This window comes from Acomys minous (genome assembly GCF_964271855.1).
Source record: "Acomys minous genome assembly, chromosome: 16".
Classification (NCBI taxonomy): Eukaryota; Metazoa; Chordata; class Mammalia; order Rodentia; family Muridae; genus Acomys; species Acomys minous.
In genome coordinates, this window is record NC_140498.1 from 35037753 (window position 1) to 35056976 (window position 19224).

At 42.0% G+C, this 19224-nt stretch overlaps 1 protein-coding gene across 2 annotated transcripts; it reads left to right on the forward strand.

The window, feature by feature from the left end:
- The first annotated feature begins 289 nt into the window (after positions 1-289).
- On the forward strand, positions 290-18421 carry SPDL1 (spindle apparatus coiled-coil protein 1). 2 transcript variants are annotated; one of them, XM_084760949.1, is made up of 13 exons: positions 290-470; positions 1671-1730; positions 1926-2097; positions 5421-5597; positions 7378-7575; positions 8120-8269; positions 8355-8453; positions 8535-8645; positions 9821-9961; positions 11196-11305; positions 11772-11959; positions 16145-16490; positions 18048-18421. In XM_084760949.1, exons 3-13 carry the CDS (start codon positions 1942-1944, stop codon positions 18193-18195), a joined length of 1824 nt encoding a protein of 607 aa, XP_084617075.1. In that variant the 5' UTR covers positions 290-470; positions 1671-1730; positions 1926-1941; the 3' UTR covers positions 18196-18421. The 2 variants fall into 2 exon arrangements, with proteins under 2 accessions (XP_084617075.1, XP_084617074.1); XM_084760948.1 differs by lacking the exon at positions 1671-1730.
- Positions 18422-19224: the final 803 nt, after the last annotated feature.

The window sequence follows — 19224 nt, forward strand, 5'->3', positions numbered from 1 at the left end:
CAACGTCTTGGCTACCGAGGAGACAGCACGCAGGCCTGTGTGGGGTTCTGCTGGCCCGGCGACACTATCCCCTACAATGGCGCTACTAAAGACAACAAGAAAGAAATAAAACTCAGAAACAAAATTTACTAAAAGCTTAAAGGCGGGGGGCGGGGGGGGGGGGAAGCTCAGGAGGAAAATTGACCAGCAGAGAAGGATGAAAGTGCCGCAGCGCCCTATGCACCTGCGCAGTGCTGCAAGACGCTGCCCTTGTTTGTCCCGGAGGCGCGGATTGGGCAAGACATCTCGTGAGAAAAGCGAGTTCTCGCGGGAACGGTATTCAAAAACTACGGCGCTAGCTTGGCAGCGGTTCGGCTGAATGATCAGGATGGGTTTTCCGTGCTGAGGTGGATTTAGTGTCACGAGTCTGGCAGTCCAGTGTTCTCCGGACAGGCCTCCGGTTGCAGAAGCCAGGAAGCGCGAGGAGAGAGGTAAGGGCGGGCGGCGGGAGGCGAGAACTGGGCGGCTGCAGGCGGAACTCCTGTTGTGCCGGAACCTGAGTTCTCAGGAGCCGCCTTCCACGTCGGGGTAGGCTTCGGTCGGACCGTCAATTTGCCAGTTTTGCTGCAAGTAGGTCCGGTAATGGATGGTCTTGATTCCCAGTCGGATGATGTCCAAGTCTGAGTTCTCCATTATCATGACTCCTAGCCAGTGATGCAGCTGAATTAACTGTTGCAAATACGTGACACACACACAGTGCATTCTCGTTGTAGCATCCCGTCTTACGTTTTTACAGTGAGTGAAGATTACAGTGGCAGCATTTTGCATGGATTGGGTTAAATGTTTGTACCCAGGTCTACTTTTCATAGAAAGTTTAAAAATCCCACTTGGCTCTTACGGTATTTCTGTTGATATTAGTCAGCGTTCATGTGTTATCAGCTTTAATGTTCTCAATCTAGTGAGAGGCTTTTCCTCCCTTACTGTTCTTTCTGTTCTTACAGAGTAAGAGAGCTGGGTGAAACAAGGTGTTTACAGAACCTTTTCACATCCGTGTAACCAGTCAATGGTGGAAGTGGGCTTAGACCTCCTGTCACTTTCATGCCTTATGCAGATTGTGTCTAGAGGTTGGTTGACCTGGAAAATGGCCACAACATCAGGCTTTGGAGCTCTTCTCTTGGATTTTTTTTTAAAAAAATATCACATTCTTGTATCACCTACCATTCTGCCTCAAATCTTTGGGCTCACCGCTCCACCAGAACACCTTGGCTAGTGACAGTTTCCAAGTTCTCACCTAATTTGACGTAGCACCATTTGCCATGGCTGTTTGTTCCCACCTCCTGAAGGAATTTTGCCTGTCCTTAATTACTTAACGGTTCCTACCTGAGAGTACTGTGTGGCCTTCCTTCATAACGGCATTCAGTCCTGAGTCTTGTCAGAGTTAATGCTCATCTTCTAGAGATAAGAAATCTTCAGGACGTAATGTTGACGGTATCCAACTTTGTATTTTCAGCCCAGGTCCCTCACTTACTCACATAGTCCCAACTACTTAAACATGTCATATCCAAAATAGGAATTTTTGCGTTTTCCCTGTAGCATTATTTACATCGCTGCCTCAGCTGAGGGCAACCCCTTCTATTAGTTGCTCAAGCCGGAAGCCTTAGAGCCATGTTTTACCCTTTTCTACTTTCCAGAATCCATCTGCCAGAAAATTGCACTGACTTTTCCTTCACAAGTTTTGTAGAATTCAGAAGGTAGGTAGAATTTCTCACTACCTACTGTGCTATTGACGATTAGAGGCATTGTCTTACAATTCAGGGATAAACTCCTAATATCCCCACCCATCTCTTTTTCTAGGACAGTAGTGCGGACTATATATGTTTTTTTTTTTCCTCCTGCTCCGATCGTTCCAATTTAGCTCTGGTAGTTGTCTTTTCTCTTTACACTAGGCTGACGGTAGAAAACATGGAGGCAGATATCAAAGATCTTCGAAACAAGCTCAAGGAGTGTGAGAACGAGCGACTGAAGGCTGCACAGTACGGCTTACAGCTGTTGGAGAGACAGACTGAGTTGCAGAAACAACTGGATAAACATCATGAAGAGATGATGACCGTGACTGAGGTAGGAGCCAGCACACCTGTTTATGAGGCTGTCTGGCAACTGTTCGTTCTTTTTTAAAGACCTGAACTCGCCCACCCGGTCTAAATGCTCCGTGGCATCTCAGCAAGCCTTTTAGTTCTCCCTGAAGGCTGCGTTAGTGTATTCACGTACCTGCCAGTAATGAGCATCTCAAGCTTGACACAAAAAGACCAGCTCATTCTCTGTCTGGTAACTGGGTGGTCACTTGCTTTGGTAAATGGATTGACATTTATCCAGTTACTTGAGCCCTGTAGTCAAGGAGTCCCGCATTTTGTCCATCAATAAATCTAAGGACTTGATTGACATCTTTGTTAGCTTTCTGTTGCCCATTGTAAGTTTCTGTGTTAATAACCATTCGCTGTAAGAACTTCTCTGATGAGAGTTGAGTGGAAAATGGAATAATGGGTCTAGTGGTATGTCATCAGGAGTTGGTTTATTGCTGTGCTCGTTTAGCAGAATAATAGTTGTAGGCTTTCCCCTAGGGCCCATGACCAATCTAGCCTCAGGTTCTTAGCCTCATTGATAGTATCATGTGCGGGTTTTATCTTGTAGAAGGGGCTGGCAGGACTCAAATCCAAGTAAAAAAAGTGGTCCGTTATTCTCCTAACATTCAAGCTACTTTTGTACCAGTAAACCTAACTTACAGGCAAGTCATTAAATTGCCGCTCACAGTTCATATCTTGATAAGACTGGTTATTCCTCCTCCCCCGCCCCTCGATACTGTGCACGGTACTTTGAACACTAGCCAGTAGGTGAAGCTTCTAGCTAAGCACAGCTAGATTTTTTGTGTTGGTCTCTTTAGCAGTGGGGTCGTAAGGCAGGTTGTGGAAGGCAACTCATAGGTTGGCAGTAGTCTGTAATGCTGCTGGGGTTGGTGTCTATGGGACCCTCTTGGCCAACAACTCAAAAATATGTAACCCATTCTTGGTCTCGGGTTTTATTTGGTAGTATATGATGTCTGGTTTGGGTATCGTACCTACCCCGAATTGTATGATAACACTATTTAAACCTCTTTTATAGTTGTGTACATTTTAGGAAGCTTTTACAGTGGTTTTTTTTTTTTTTTCAAAAGACTTGCAGTATTAGTTGCCCCTCCCCATAATCCCCCCTCTGCCCTGCCACAACAACAACAACAACAACAACAACAACAACAACAACAACAAAAGAACATTTAGAAAGATTGCAATACTTTTTTTTAAAAACCATAGCATGTTTTCATTCATTTTGTAAATGTAGTAATACTCTGGAAGTAAAGGTTGAGTCTGTATTTTTCTTTTTTACCTGTTTCACTGTTTTTCAAACAAGGAAGTGCAATTCGCTGTCAAATAGTAATGCTTACCAGGAACATTGAGAGCTAGTGAAGCATCCTTGCTTCGTTTTCTTTCCATAGGGATTGGTAGACCGACGAGTTATGGGTTGTTTTTTTTTTTCCCCTCCTTGATAATGAACTGAAGTGGTTGGTATACCTCCAGCCTGGGCTTTGACATCCTTCTCCCCCGAGTGGTGTTGTCTATAAGTAATATGTGGACAGTTTTATGTATAAATAATTTATATGAAAATGATAATTTATAAACTTGCCTGGCATGTGAATCTCTGTCCAGGGTACCTGAAGTAGGTGGCGCTTCTTGGCGTCTTGTAAGGTCATTAGTCATTCTACACTATGTCATAATGCCTTACGCTCACCACATGGACCTAGCATCATAAGACTAGTGGATTTAGTACAGTAAGATTTTGAGAGAAAATTGACACATAACTTTTTTTAAAGATTTATTTATTTATTAAGTATAATCTTTTACCTGAATGTATGTCTTCACGTTAGAAGAGGACACTGCCTGCTCTTAACCTCTGAGCCATCTCTCTAGCCCCAACACAGAACTTTTTAAGCTGTGCTTTTTATTATTGGTTATATATCACTTATCTCTTACTCTGTCGAGTTTAAGATTAAATTTTGTCAGGGTAAATACTACATTTTAGGGGTGGATATGGTATACATAGATTTTGACACTGTTTGAGGATCCAGCCATCAGACAGGGGTTCTAAAAACATCCCCTGCAGATGACATACAAATGACATCCAGTACAGTGCTGGAGCTTGGATGCCTGGCACATGATCTGTTAAACATGCTTCCTTTACAGTCTGTGCACCCCATCTGGTGTGAGCACTGTCTCCTGCTGCTTTGAGAATCTGGTCAAAGCTTCCTCTTAACCTGTCCTTGACCTCAGTCCCAGTCACTGTGGCTCAGGTTTGCTAAGGGTTTGTTCTAGACTGGCCTTGAGGTTAGGCACCAGGTTTTATCTTCTACTGGGTTTGTCACCTGGCACATTTGCTACTTTTTTGAGTGTGCACAGAATGGATAGCTGTTGGGAAGGAGGGGGCTGAGTGTCTCTGGGAAGTGGTTACAGTGCTTCTAGTCTTGTGCTATCGAAAGTCCCTTTGCTTGTTCCACTCTCAAGTGGATTCTAATTATGGAAAGATTCTGTTATTATACTGTAGTCAATAAAAAGTAACTCACCATTCTAATAATCAGTCAGATTCCTAGGTTCCATTAGTATGAGATAAGACTCCCTCCCATGACAGTTGTTTAGCGTGATGAGGTACAAGGGCAAGAGTTTTTCAGGGAAGCCCTATCACTCACTCATCAGTATGAGGTTTCATTTGGATTTTGGAATCCAGATAATGCCTCTTCCATTGCCATTTGCACTGCTGGCTTTCAGGGCACCAGCAACCACAGATTGGAAAACAGAAATGGGTAATTTTCTGGGACTTTTCCATCTTTCAGTGTGGGTATTTTGAGACCACTGCAATCTCCAAATACAGCTTTTGAGGTTCACTAAGACTGATTAGCAGGGTTGGGCTTATAGCTCATTTAATAAAATGTTTCCCTGAGTATAGTTCCCAGAACCCATAGGTAAAAAGCCAGAGGTGGTGGAGCATTCTTATCAATCCCAGCACTAGAGAGGCAGAGATAGGTGGACTCCTGGGGCTCAGCCCCCTGCCAGTCCTGCCTAGCCTACTTGGCAGGCAGGTTCCAGGGCAGTGAGAGAATCTGTCCCCAAAATAAGATGGTCATTGCCTGAGGAGGTTGTTGTCTGCTGGATACTAACACGCACGTACATGTGAGCACGCATGTAACCCTGCCCCCACCTCAGAAAAGTAAAAGGCAGATTAGCTGCTGTATTCCCAGTTTAACAGGTGGTTGTTACTTGGAAAGCAGCAAATGAAACAGGTACGAAGCAGCTTAAGGTGGTAACTAGTAATGTCTGATGGTTGAAGGTATTTCTTAATGCGTCCACATGTGTTTTCAGAATTATAACCAAGAGAAGTACACCCTCCAGAGAGAAGTGGAGCTCAAGAGTCGGATGTTAGAAAGCTTGAGTTCGGAGTGTGAAGCTTTGAAACAACAACAGAAAACGCAGCTGGAGCAGTTAGAAATGAGTCTGAGCAGAAGCCACAGGCAGCAAGTCAATGGCCTGAGAGATAAGGTTTGGATCTGGGTTTCAGAGCGAACGCTCCTGTGTTTGCACAGCTGTCTGGAAGATCGGGTGGGCGGGGCGCTTAGATACCAGCTATGCAAAACAGCCACCCTACGTTTTCTGTATCTTAATGTTGTGAGTGGAAACACGGAGAAACAGACTCTTAGAGGAGTTTGTATACACACTAGTCTTCTAGGTATGTGCAGTTATTTATTTAATTATTTAAATTTGGTAGCTAAGTATTAGTATTTGAAATAATTGTAATATTAGTAACCAGTATAGCATCCTTATTGCATATGGTGAGGCTTACCCTGTAAAACAAGGTTAGTAACATGGTGCTGCTTTTACACAGTACCAACCGTACAGTTGTGTAAGGTAGTGTGCTTTAGAGGTGAAACTTTGTCATGTGTTTATGCAAGAAAGAAATATGGACGATTCAGTCCTCATAAGAACCTTGTGAAGGAGGTAACATCATCTCCATTGTGACGACAAGGATGTTAATGTGTAGGCAAACTGAGTAAATGGAACAAAATAACTGAAATTGCCAGCAAATTTGGTCTAATGATGCCTTACGCACTGGCTCCATTATAAACGTAGAGTGGGAGTCTGTTCCTTCTCAAATGCCCCAGTTGCCCTAGTGGGCCTCTAAGAAATGTAGCACTTTGCTTATGCTTTGCATATGGAGTTTGTATCCTAATTTTTTTCAGATCCTACTCTATGAAAACTTGGTAAGATTTTTTTTTAATGGCCTATTTTCTCAGAAGTCTGTTTTTCAATTCTTAGTGTTTTGTATAGTGTCTTTTAATGTTTTTTTTTCATGTCTGTTTTTGCCTATTTTCATGAAACTAACTACACATTTTCCATTTGAATAATGGTATTGGTGAAATCACACCTAAGGAAACAATGCTTTGTGCAGTACAGAACCATCTTGCTGTGCCTCTGACGGGTAGTAATGCCATTTGCAGCTAATCTGATCTGAGACGTGGGTGACTGGACTGATGTGTTGTTACATTTTGGTTGTGAGCCTAGCCCTTAACAGCTGCGCCAGCTCTCCAGCTCAGAATGCTGTGGTCTTGTTTCTCATTCCCACATGTAATTAGCAGTAACCCTAATTACCTAAGCAGATATCACAGAGGAAGTTTTTGGGGACTAGGTAAAGCAAATGATGAAGATGGCCTTTTTATAGAAGAAAGAATAAACTTTTAAAAATTATGGTGTTGCCAGTATCCTAAACCATTTGTTTTAGAAATTTTTAAGATTCATTCATTATTTTTTTTCTTATTTCTCACGTTTAATCTGTCATTGAATTCCAAGGAGTTGATATATAAAATGTCATGGTAGCTCCTATCCCTGTAGTCCCTGTCCCATCAGCACACTACTGTGGTCTTCCAGCCAGGTGACCTGCTTGCATCGTTGTTACTCATACCCGTTCTTGTTAAGGACTGGGGATGAGGAGACTTCCTGTTCTTACAGATGCATCATGGTTAGCTCTTCCACCTTCAGCTACTTCTAAGAAAACTAGGTCTACTTGGATGACCAGTGTGGGGTATTCTTGCATTTGTTGAAAAGACACGTAGTGGGTGGGGATGTAACCTGGTGAGAAATGCTTAACTTGAAAGCCCAAGAGCCTGCATTCAGTTCCCAGCACCGAGGGCTGGGGAGAGAGAGAGTTGGCTTTGTTCATGTCACTAAGGTCCAGGCGTTTCCATAGAGCATCATCTGGAAAGTCAGAAAGGAAATAGCCTAACCTCAAAGGTTGTGAATCTTTCTGTCTCCTTTCTGCATTTAGTTAGAAAAACTGAAAGTGGAGTTAGATGAGGCGAGGCTTAGTGAAAAGCAGCTGAGGCAGAAGCTGGATCACCAGGAGGAACTTCTCTCTCACAAATCAGAAGAACTGCAGCTCCTGTCTGAGCAGCGTGTGTGCAACAGCATGTCGTCAGAGGTGCTGGCTCTTCACATGGAGCTGACCGAGGTGGAAGGTGTGAAGGTAATTTATGTCTCGGGCCTTTCCTTGGTTTACTCTAGGATATTTCTGTGTGTTCTTGTAATGGTTTTTAAAAACTAGTTTGAGGACTGAAATGGTTTTTGACACAACCCAAAAGTGCTGTGCAGAGTTTTCAAGTAGATTATTTCATTTATAAAGTATTGTTCTGTTTTGTGATTACATAAGGCAGACTTTACACTATGGTAGCTCTGGAGTCCTTTATAGGCTTTTATTCTGATTTGAGTTTGGGTCATAAAAGCCCACTATAAAATATTAGTACAGTGGAAATTAAAATGTATGTCAGTATGGAGTTTTCATTTCAACTGTGGATAATTAAAACTTAAAATTCACAGGAAAAGGGAGCAGTTTTTTGTTAGCTCTCTGCTTAAAAAAAATCATTAATTAAGAAACATTTAAAAAAAAAATTAAACTATAGTTGGCACTCTTTGAATGTATCTGTTTTCATGTGGGGCGGGAACCACTACTCCTGAGTCAGCTGCTGTGTGAGGTTACTCAGGAGAACGCTGTCTGTGTCCCTGTTGACTAGAACGCCCTCAAAGAAGAGATGAGCGAGCTGCAGTACAAGCACGAGCAACTGGAATGCTTCAATTCCTCCTTACTGCACCAGGTAGACCGGCTTAAAGAGGAAAAAGAGGAGCGAGAGAAGGAGGCAGTGTCTTACTATAATGCCTTGGAGGTATGATGGGTGCCACGTGCTTCCCGTTAGTGGCCATTTGCCCTCTGCTGTCTCCATTAGTGAAGCTGTTTTCCTTTTGGTCTAGAAAGCTCGCATAGAAAATCAAGATCTTCAGGTGCAGTTGGCGCACGCACTCCAGCAAGCCCTTGATCCCAACAGCAAAGGAAACTCTCTGTTTGCAGAGGTACTTGCAAGTGTCCTCATTACTGAATGACTCAGTCGGCATTGCACTTACTACAAGAACAAGCACATTAATGTTTTCCAGGTGGAGGACCGAAGGGTGGCAATGGAACGCCAGTTCAACCTGATGAAAGTCAAGTACCAGTCACTGAAGAAGCAAAACGCGTTCACCAGAGAGCAGATGAACAAAATGAAGGTACAGACTTAGACTCACCACTGGTCAGGGCCTTTAACTCTGCTCTGTCGTAGCACTGCATCTGCAGATATGTTCAGGAAACTGTTTTCCTTCAGAAAGCGTACTTCCTGTTTGTAGAATTGCATGATTCTGATTTTATATTTAAAAATCGTCTTGGGAAGGCAGCTGCTGGGTGCTTCCGTGGTTACTCACTGGCTCCACCAGGTAGGCGGTGAGTCTTTCTAGTCGCGTTGCAGTGAGAAGTGCTTTTTTATTTCTTGCTCATAGCATGGTGTCTTCTTGAGCGTAATACTGTTTCCTGCTCCATCTAGTCTTCGCTCTTTCTCCAGTAGTCCTCACAAGAAGGCCTCGTTTTTATTGCCATCTGTACGGTTCATGTCCCCTTATCATCTGCAGAATCGTAAGGTTCTTTTTTCTTCGTTTCCTCATTCCAGTCATGTGAGAGGTTACGGAGAAGCCTGTAGCACTGAGAAAGCCACAGTCCTGTCTGTGCCTGTCCTCTGGGTGTGGCCCCTCCTGTCCTTTGCCCCCTGCTGCTAAGGCAAAGTGGATTGCTAGAAAGGCTCCCTCTTTATTATTATCTTTTTCATATGTGTTCTTACCAAAGCAATGAGGAAATTCAGTGACTAAATGTGGGAGTTAGATGAGCTCCGTGAGATGGGGTATTAGGTTCATATGTGAGTGGCAGGGAAGGTGGTAGCAGAACAAACCTCTTAGAGCTGTCCTGGTCTTAGCGTGTAGTAAAACATTGTCCCGTCTTTGTCATTTATTTCTGTGGGTAACTGAACAATTTCCCCACTTAATTAAAGTTTTTAGAAAACCCCCAATAGATCCAGTGTTAATTCAGGCAATGAGTAAGCAGGCAGCGTTCGTCCAGGCTCGTGTGCCGTCTGAACGCATGCTGCCAGACCACAGCACATGCTTTAATGTACACTTCACAGACACGTGAATAATTATGTTAAAGATTCAGGTAGTCATAAAAGATAGTCAAAATATGTACTCAAAAGTTATCCATAACAAAACTTCTAATGCAGATGTTTTCAGATTATGAGATGGAAAAGAACTATTTGCTTTCCAAGATGAATTCAAATCAGTGGAGCAAAAAGCAGTAATTATGCAATAAATATGTTTAACAGGATCTCAATTTTGATTTTGGGGGGTGATTTTTTTCCTAGTTACAAATCTCCACATTGCTGAGAATGAGGGGATCTGAAACCGAATTTGAGCAGCAGGAGCGGTTGTTTGCCATGTTGGAACAGAAGAATGGCGAAATAAAACAACTCTTAGGTGAAATTAATAATCTGGAGAAATTTAAGGTATATATAACAGCTTTTTAAAAATACAGCCAAATTTTGAGTTAAATTTCCAAATTTTTTTTTACCTTCTCTGGTTTATTATGCAGTTAACTTTCAGTTTCAGTACAAATTGACTCAATGTTTATATTTTTGGGACTCATGACAGTCTTACCTCAGTCTTGTATATATGATGTGAAAGTAGTCCTAGCATCCCCTGTTACATCTGGCCTCAGTGAGATGCCTGGATTATCAGATACCACGTCTCTGTGCATGATCTTTCAAGATTTTCTGTGTATTAAACAGTATACTACACTGTTTAAGTTCAAGAAGTTTTGTAATGTAAGTGTTTAGTTTTAGACTTTATTTCCCCTGGGTTTTTTCTTCACAATGTTCTGGTTATTTTTACATGTTAGCTTTCCTCTTGTCTAATCCATGCCCCCCCCCCCACACACACACACATACACATGCACACATGCACACAGAACTACTTGGTCTTTTTATTTAATTATATTACATTTATAGAGAGCATTGGTATCTTTTCATTAAGCTTCTAGTGAAAGATTCAAGTTTCTGTAAGTAATAGGTTTTGTCATGTTAATAATACCTTAAGCATTCTGTATTGTTGCCATTAGTCTATCATTAAATGTTGTTGTACCTCCATCTCTTAAAAAACTGTTGAAAGAACAAGGGTTTTGTTGAAAGTACAGCGTGTTACTGGCTAGTGGTGTGCCAACATTGGCTGAGCACTACTTTGAAAAGTGCATTTTGAAATTAGGGGGATTGTGGTTTCTGTGGTCTCTAAAATTGTTTATAAAGTTTTAAACAAATGTATGCCCTTTCCCCAGAGAACACAATGAATTTTATTAAGTGCTGGGGATGGGTAGGGGGTGGATATAAAAAATAACAAAGGATTGCCTCTCTATATATTTCCATTTTATGGCTTTCTCTAAAGTTCTGAATTGAGCCCAGCAGTCATTGTTTCTTCCATTCTAAAAGCTAGGAGAAGAAACTGCTGCAGTTGGCTGTAGTTTCAGAAATAAATGCATTATTTTCATGCCCCTGTCACATTGAGCCACTGTCCTTATTTGACAAAAGGACTGCTGACTCTCGCTACTGCAGAAGGCAGGGGAGCTAAGAGGGTGGATGTTAGCTCAGTGGCTGCACACTGAAGAGGCTCTGCTTAGTGGTGGCTGCTGCTGTCGTGCAAACCTGGTCTGCTGCCTACTTTGTGTAATGAGAGTTTTTGTTTCCTTAGAACTTGTATGAAAGTATGGAGTCTAAGCCTGGCACATCGGCCAGCCCTTGTCCTCTAGAGGACAGCACCTATTATGCAGATTTACTTCAGCTAAAGCTTGATAAACTAAAGTAAGTGCTTGGGATTGTGAGTACAGAAATGATGCGCTTGCTTGCTTAGAGTGGTATTATTCACTTTTGTTTGTTTTTAATTGTCAAAGTTTTCAGAAAGTCAGTTAAGATATTTTTGTGCAGCATATGAGTTGTTATAAAATATGCATTTCTTTTATCTTTAGCATTTAGATTGGTAAGTGAAAGGAAATCTTAAGTTTCTCAATCAAATATCCAAGAATAAATTTCATGTAATTCAAAACATAATGCATGTGTGCATTTGGAAAAAAATATTTCCTTTTATTCCTTAAGAATTTGAGAATCTTGTGAGGTTTCATTATTAAGACTTCCTATAGATGATTGTTATTTCTTTTCTTTATTGCTAAAAACTCACAAAAATGCCTTTTTAACATACAAGATTCACTTCATCATGTTTGTATCATGTATTCTTTTAATATTCTTAAATTATTCATTTCTGTTACTGTAGCAAAGAAAATGAAAGCACAAAAGGCGAACTGTCCATACAGAGAATGAAGGCATTATTTGAGAGCCAGCGAGCCCTGGATATTGAGCGGAAGCTGTTTGCAAATGAAAGGCACCTGCAGATTTCAGAAAGTGAAAATATGAAACTGAGAGCTAAGCTGGACGAACTGAAGCTGAAGTATGAGCCCGAAGGTGTGTGTCTCACAGGCTCCTGCCTTTCAAGTCCCCAGTAGCTCTGAGAGACCAGGAAGTGTTTTGCGGCTTGTCACCCATGCCATCATAAGCTAACTTGTGGTGACGTGTCTGCAGTAAGTGTAGCTGTCAAATGTGGGGGAAATTAAGAGAACATGGTTACTACCAGGCTTTCAATCACGTTTTTGGATATCCGAGTTCGTCATACTGAATAGCAAGAACTTGAGTCTTTCTCCTTTAAGATTGTAGCATCTCATGGTATCAGAAGGAGTTTTGAAGTTATTTTGAGAAAGGGGCACTGCGTGTAGCCCAGGCTGGCCTCATATTCAAAATCTTCTTTCTTCTGCCTCCTGTGTGGCATCCTAGCTGCATGTCACCGTGACCAGCCCAGAGAGTTTCATCTTGTTGAAGCAACTGCTACCAGGAGCTAGACTGGTAAAGTTTGTTTGTAGAAGAACTAAGCAAGGCTAAGGCTCAAGTAATTATTCCTCCCTTCCTCTCCTTCACTCCCTCACTCCATCCTTCTCCCCTCTCGTGAACCTCTGGAGAATTCCAGGACTGATGAAGGACTGTGCATGTTAGCATTCGGGCTCTTTAGCTGCTGTGTGCTGCCATTAGTCCTGTGTCCTTGGGACGCACCACCAGAAAGGCACATTGGTCAGGGCTCCCTCTGCTGCTTAGTTTCCTTGGGATCTGAGAAGATTATTGATGGGGCCTTGGTTTGGTGTGTGTGTGTGTGTGTGTGTGTGTGTGTGTGTGTGTGTGTGTGTGTGTGTGTGTTTGTTCACAATCATTTTTTCCTAACATGTCATCTTCATAAGCGAATAGAGAAGACTGAATTCTACAGCTGCTGCATAGCATGTTCTGTAAGTCTCTGTTAGCTCCATTTGAAGTCTAGAGTGTCGTTAAGTCCAGACTGTCTGCTAACTTTCTGTCTAGATGATTTCCCGTTGCTGTGAGTGGGGTATTGCCATCCTCAGTTGTTGCATGCCCTGCTGTCTCTCTGATGCAGATATTTAATCATGTTTGCGTGGTGTGTTTGTGTTTATATTTATGCTATAGACTTGGTTTGGGCCCCTTTATCATTATTTACTGTCCTAGGCTCATAGTTTTGATGTGAAGTTTATTTGACTTGACATAAATATCCTACTTTCTTCTGGTGGATTACATTTTTTTTCCATTCATTTTCAGCCTCTGCATATCCTAGTAGATGAAGTGAGTCCCATGTTGGCAGCATCTTCTGTTCTTGTTTTTATAATCCCTTCAGCCACTCTCTGTCTTTTAATTAGATAATGTAATCTATCTACATCTAAGGCAATTACTGGTTATTGAGAACTTGGTACTGCTGCGTTGCTGGTTATTTTCTGGTAGGGCTTTTCTCTCGTTCTTCCTCTCCTACTGTCTTCATTTCTGAGTAAGTCTAGTCACAGTGAATTCCTTCAGCTTTCGTTAGGGAAGGGTGTCCGGTTTGACTGGTGGCGTTTTCCTTCAGCACTTTGCCGTGTGCTGCAGGGGCTTGGCCCTTACCTGCCCTCTGCTGCTCTCAGGGCAACCTTGGGGAGTGGGACTCTTGGTTGGGTCTGGTCTGATTGACCTTCCTGTAGTTGTACATTTCTTGGGTTTATAAAGTTTTCTGTTATTTCTTTGAATAAACTTTGCACCTCTTGCCCTGCTCTAGTTCTCCTCTGGCCCCCGTGGTACAGACTTTCCCTTTGGATGGTGTCTCATAAACTGCTCAAGTTTTCTCCTCCTCCTCGCTCATTTCCTTTTTCTTCCTTCTTTTCAAACAGCCTCACTAACTCTTTACTCTGTTGATCAGTTCTGCTGCTAATATCTTCTACTTCATTTTTCATTTACTGTTTTCTTTCTCAGGCTTACCGATGAATTAGGCCATATTACTTGCCATCTGTGTTTGCTTGTGACTTCTCTTTTATTGTTAGGTAGTATGTATGGGGGGGTTGTTGTTGTTTGTTTGTTTGGAGAGTGGGCGGACCCACTTCTTATACTCCACTTCAGCATTTAGAGGTCACTCAGTGACAGCACAGGTTTGCTGTCAATTTTGTGACAGCTCTGTGGCCGGTGCAGTATCCACCCTGGATGGGCCTGTGGACAGTCCATACGAGGGCACCCAGGACATGTGGGAGAGCCAGTCACACACTCATGTCCAAAGGGCATGTGGACTCTGCCTCCAGCAGTGTGGAACTTAAATGTAGCCTGTCTGGAATGGTTAGCAGGGATAAGGGCCACTGCCAGGATCTGGATATTAATTTCTGTTGGCCTGGTTTTCTTTATTCTCTTCTGGCTTCGGTTAGAATAGCCCTCTGGTAGTCTCCCTTGTGGGCCAGTGCAGGAGGGAAACCCCCACATGGTGAATCAGGACACGGGGAAGCCAAATGTCCCCTCTTCATGCCTGATTCTCTACATGGCATCATAGTGCCTCAGGGCAAGGGGATCACAGGCACAGAGAACCTTTCATAGTTCAGACGGTGCTTTTATGTGAGGTCTAGAGTCTTCACCATCTTGCTTTTGCATTTTGGTTTTCTGAGCTTTATAATGTATTTTTGAGTGGATGGCTATTCACACTCTGGAAAGATAATTGATGGAAGCACAGGTTCTACCATCTTCTTCCACTGTTCATCTTGGATTTATTTATTTATATTTACTTAACTTTGAGACTGAGTCTCACTATGTCATACTGGCTAGCCTGGAACTCTCTGAACAGGCCAGGCTTGAATTCACAGAGATCCTACCGCTGATGTCTGCTAAGTACAGCATTAAAGATTGTGCCATCATACCTGGCCCGGGAGTTCTGTTTTTAAGGGAAAGCATTTTGATGGGGAAATACAGTAAGTCTAATTACTCAGGAAATAGTGTACCCATATAGTTTCTGCAGTTGATATACTTCAAACAATGGATTTTATTGTGTGTAGAATGAAATATAAAAAGTCAGTGTTAAGAAATCTGTGAATGCTGTGGTTCTGACCCAAAAGCTTGGGATAGCATGTTTTAGTTTAAGGATTCTTAACCTTTGCCTCTTTGTGATAATCTCTGGGAACTGTGTAACTCTCACCACTAGGGGGCGATTGTTGACAGTAGAAGATTTTTATAGTTTTTAAAAGGCTTCCTTCTCTATCCTTTTTCTCTCTGATTCCAATGGGCTCCTCTGAATAAGAATTAGCCATTATGAGTTGCAGAGGTCTGCAAAACCAGAAAAGACACAGGGTGGTGGGGGTCGGGGTGATTCAGAGGAGCAGTGTAAGGGTGCATGCTATTTTGAAAGCAGTGTTGAGCAAGGAACCCCTTTCCTTGCTGTAGTATCTCAGACCTCTAATATTTTTATTTTGAAAATGAAAAGATGCATTGATGTGGCAGTGGGAAAGAGACATTAGAGCAAGTCACCGAGGCTGTAGGACCCACGTAGGGGATCAGTAGGTCATGAGGGTAGAGGCTCTGCCAAAGCTGCTGTGAGGCAGCATGGGCTATGGACTTAGAGAGACATCCATCATAGAAGTAGCCAGATTTTGAATATATTTTATAGATGAGTCTCATAGGCATACATTACCAATATTTAGAGTTCCATATGTCCTTTTCATTTCATCCTTACAAGACAGCACTGAGTGAAGCAGGCATTCTTAAAGACACTGATGAACAGAGAATTTACTACCTGGCTGTGGGATGAGACTCCTGGATTCGGCCACTGCTACCTCACCAGCCAGAGATTTAGGAGAAACTCCTGCTTTTCCCAGCACATCCCGAGCATCCTAGAGCTTTATATCTTACAGAATTTGCAAGGCAAAAGTTACAGATGGTCTTACAAGATAGAGTTGGTGGCTTGTGGAGCCAGAGCTGGAGTCCTTTCCTGGACCACAGAAACAAAAACAGTGAAGAGTGCCTATCTAAAAGACAGTGCAAGAAAGTAGATGTGAAGCTGACCAGGAGAACACAGGGGCCCAGCAGGAGAGTTGAGAAATGGGAGATACACTGTCAGTGTGTGGGGTGCTTAATATGCAATGTATTCTTACATCAAAATTTAAAAGTACTGAAGAAAGGTACAATAATTATATATAATGTATCTTAAGAGTACCAAAAAAGAAAATGAATTTATATGTAACTCACTCAGTTTCCTTGGGTTGTGTCTTTGTTTTTACTTACTAATGATATATTTTAACAATTGGTTTCTTTCAGAGAAAATTGAAGTGCCTGTACTCAAAAAGAGGCGTGAGGTGCTGCCGTTGAATATCACCACCCCAGAAGAAACAACTGCTACCAGTGCTATTGGAGAAGAAGTTTCTAGACTCCCACTTCAGAGGGAGGAGATGGAGTCCTGTCTTAATAACTTAAAAGATAATACTGTGCAGTGGGAAGAGCCAGCTGCTTCTTCAAGCATTCAGCCAGCCAGACTCTCTCCTCCCAAGAGCCTGCTTCAGGATCCGCAGCCAAAGAAGGAGAAGAAATGTGTAAAGCTTGTGGATGGTCCAGCCAACACTGAGGCCTTGCGTGAACAAAGTGGGAACACGCCCAGTTCTCCTAGGTCAGTGTGTCTTTGTGCCTGGCTGCAGCGGGCTTCTCCATCTTTCCTCTCTTGCTGTCTGAACTGCGCCGTGCTGCTCTCTGTGTTCTTCCTAGCATCGTGTGCACTGTAACAGTTGGACCAACCTCCCTTCAGTTCTTTTCAGAGGGTCGGGAAGACCAAGGTGATAGCAGCAGGAAACAGCTGTGAACAGCAGGTGATGCTAGGCAGTTGCACATCCCAAGTGCATGAAACAAACCCAGCCCAGCCCAGCGTTCCAGAGTGTTTCACTGGGTGGAATAAATATACTGTTGTTTTTCTCTCAAGAGTAGCCATGAAAGAAAATCCAACCTTCTCAAAGGGCTTTTTAGTAGTCTTAAGACATTTAGACTTAAATTTTGGGCTAAGAGCAGGTAAAAGTTTTTATGGTTTTTGATATTTATACTAAGCCTTCAGAAATAGGCTTTGATGCCTACTTGACATTTTTAAATATCAAAGCTAATTTAGCTTTATTTTTATTCCAAAAACTTCAAAGCTTCCAGTTTCTGTGTAATTGAGTTGTGACCAAAAGAGAAAGCATCAGGTGATATTTGAAGGAATCAGCGTTTTAAGGGCTCTGTCCTTCAAGAAAGTAAAACTAAGGTAAATAGGTAAAAGAGTGAGTGGAGTGCAGGAAGTGATGGAAGGTTCGGGATCTATACAGCAGGATCGGTAGGAGAGTAGCAAAGCGTGGAGCTGACCCCAGTCCAGCAGCATGGGCTCGGTGAAGGACGTGTGGTGCATCTCTGTGGAACTCCTCAGCCCTGAGGCACAAAGCTGAGGGATTTGGAGAAAGATGAATGCAAGTGGAGATGCACATGCTAAACTAATTGAGCAAAACTCAGACAAATAATGCATTAGCTGCTCCTTTATGGCACCCACCTGTTCTATGTACATAGAATCGTAGATGTGCATAGGAAGAGCAGAAAGGTCAGGCTTGGGGAGGGTAGAGTGGACACATGCACCCACACATTGTGCAAAACGTTTTAAAAAATGAATAAGGCAAATGAGATGGGTGGTGTCTGCATACAGTGCAGTGATAAATGTATTTAACATAGTACCAATAGACATTTAAAAACTGAGCTTATTGAGTTTACTGCTTGCCTGATGGAAACTGAATTTGAAGGGTTTTTTTGTTTGCTTGCTTGCTTTTCTGTTTTCTTGTCTGAGACATCCTTCTACTTGGGTAGCCTGAGGTTCTGTGTTATTTTCTTGTGCTTTTTATATGTAGTGTCAAGCTTGAAATACTGCATTAGCACTTTGAACTTTGTAGTCTGTGTTCTCATGATGGGTATCTCCTTTTACTTAATACTTTAGCTTAAGCATTGCTTGCCCTTTTCTCAGTCAGATTTAAAGATACTTATTAAACTGATATAAAAATTCTTTTTAGAGTCACTCATTTACTATCATAATGGAGTCTACAGTTTTTGTCATGTGTACATAAAGCAATATTTCCCCATTTGGAAGCCACTCTATTAGGCATTTGTTTCTTTTTCTTGACCATACTTGAATTCAGAATATATACTTTAATGCTTGTAGGTTGACGGCAGAATCAAGACTTTCAACAGAAGTGAAGGAAACGAAAGAAACTACAATCAAATTGGGCAAAGGAGCTTGTAAGAAATCACACACTATCATGTATGTGTCCTCTAAATCGACCCCAGAGATGCAGTGTCCACAGCAGTAGTGAGGACCTGCTGAGACTCAGTGCTAAGACCTGGCAGGTATGCTCCTGCCTCTGTGACCAAGAATTGAGATGTGGCTGTGGTTCTGACCCAGAAGTGCCTTAAACGATGACCCCTCTCAGAACTGTGAATCACAGTGAACAGATATGCTTATATATAATTCAGATTTTCATGGATCAAATATACCAAATGAATTTGAATTTTAAAATAAAGTTGCAGTAATTTCTCTCGTTTGTGTTTTCTTAATTCTACATAAACAATAGAATATTAATGAATGAGAATGAAGAGAAAAATGAGCTTCAAGGATTCTTATTTCCTGATAGTTTAATTGTTGGTTGGTTGGTTGGTAGGTTGGGATTTTTGTTTTGTTTTTGTTTTTTGTTTTTTGGTTTGGTTTTTCAAGACTGCGTTTCTCTCTGTAGCCCTGGCTGTCCTGAAATTCACTCTGTAGACCAGGCTGGCCTTGAACTCAAATCTGCTAGCCTTTGCCTCCTGAGTGCTGGGATTAAAGGCATGTACCACCACCCCAGCTCTGATAACATAATTGTGTGTATTATTTCTTAGGTAAGTTTACTTACATATAATTATATGTTCACATACATATAGCAGAAAGGTATTTGATTTTAAATTTATTAAATAGTTTTTGTCTATAACTTAATTTCATGGATACCTTTTTATACATAGGTGAATTAGGCCTCTTCAGAACACTAGCAGGCATTTATGGAAAAGAGGAGATTTGATTTCAGGGATTATCTCACAGATTGTAAGTCTAATACACAGAGGGAATTGGCAAGCTTGTGGATAGATGACAGCAGAGTTCTGGTTTTTATCTTTGTGTTGTGATTGGCATCCCATTTTATTTAATATTTTAATTTAGCCCTTTCTGGGCCTTTTTGTCAGCCTTCAAGATATTTATCATACATTTAAATTTTAAGCCTCGTCAGAAATCACATCCATGCTTTCTACGTGTCCTCCAGATCAATCCCAGGGACCCACTGTCCACAAAGATTACGCAACAGATTGGGAGGTCC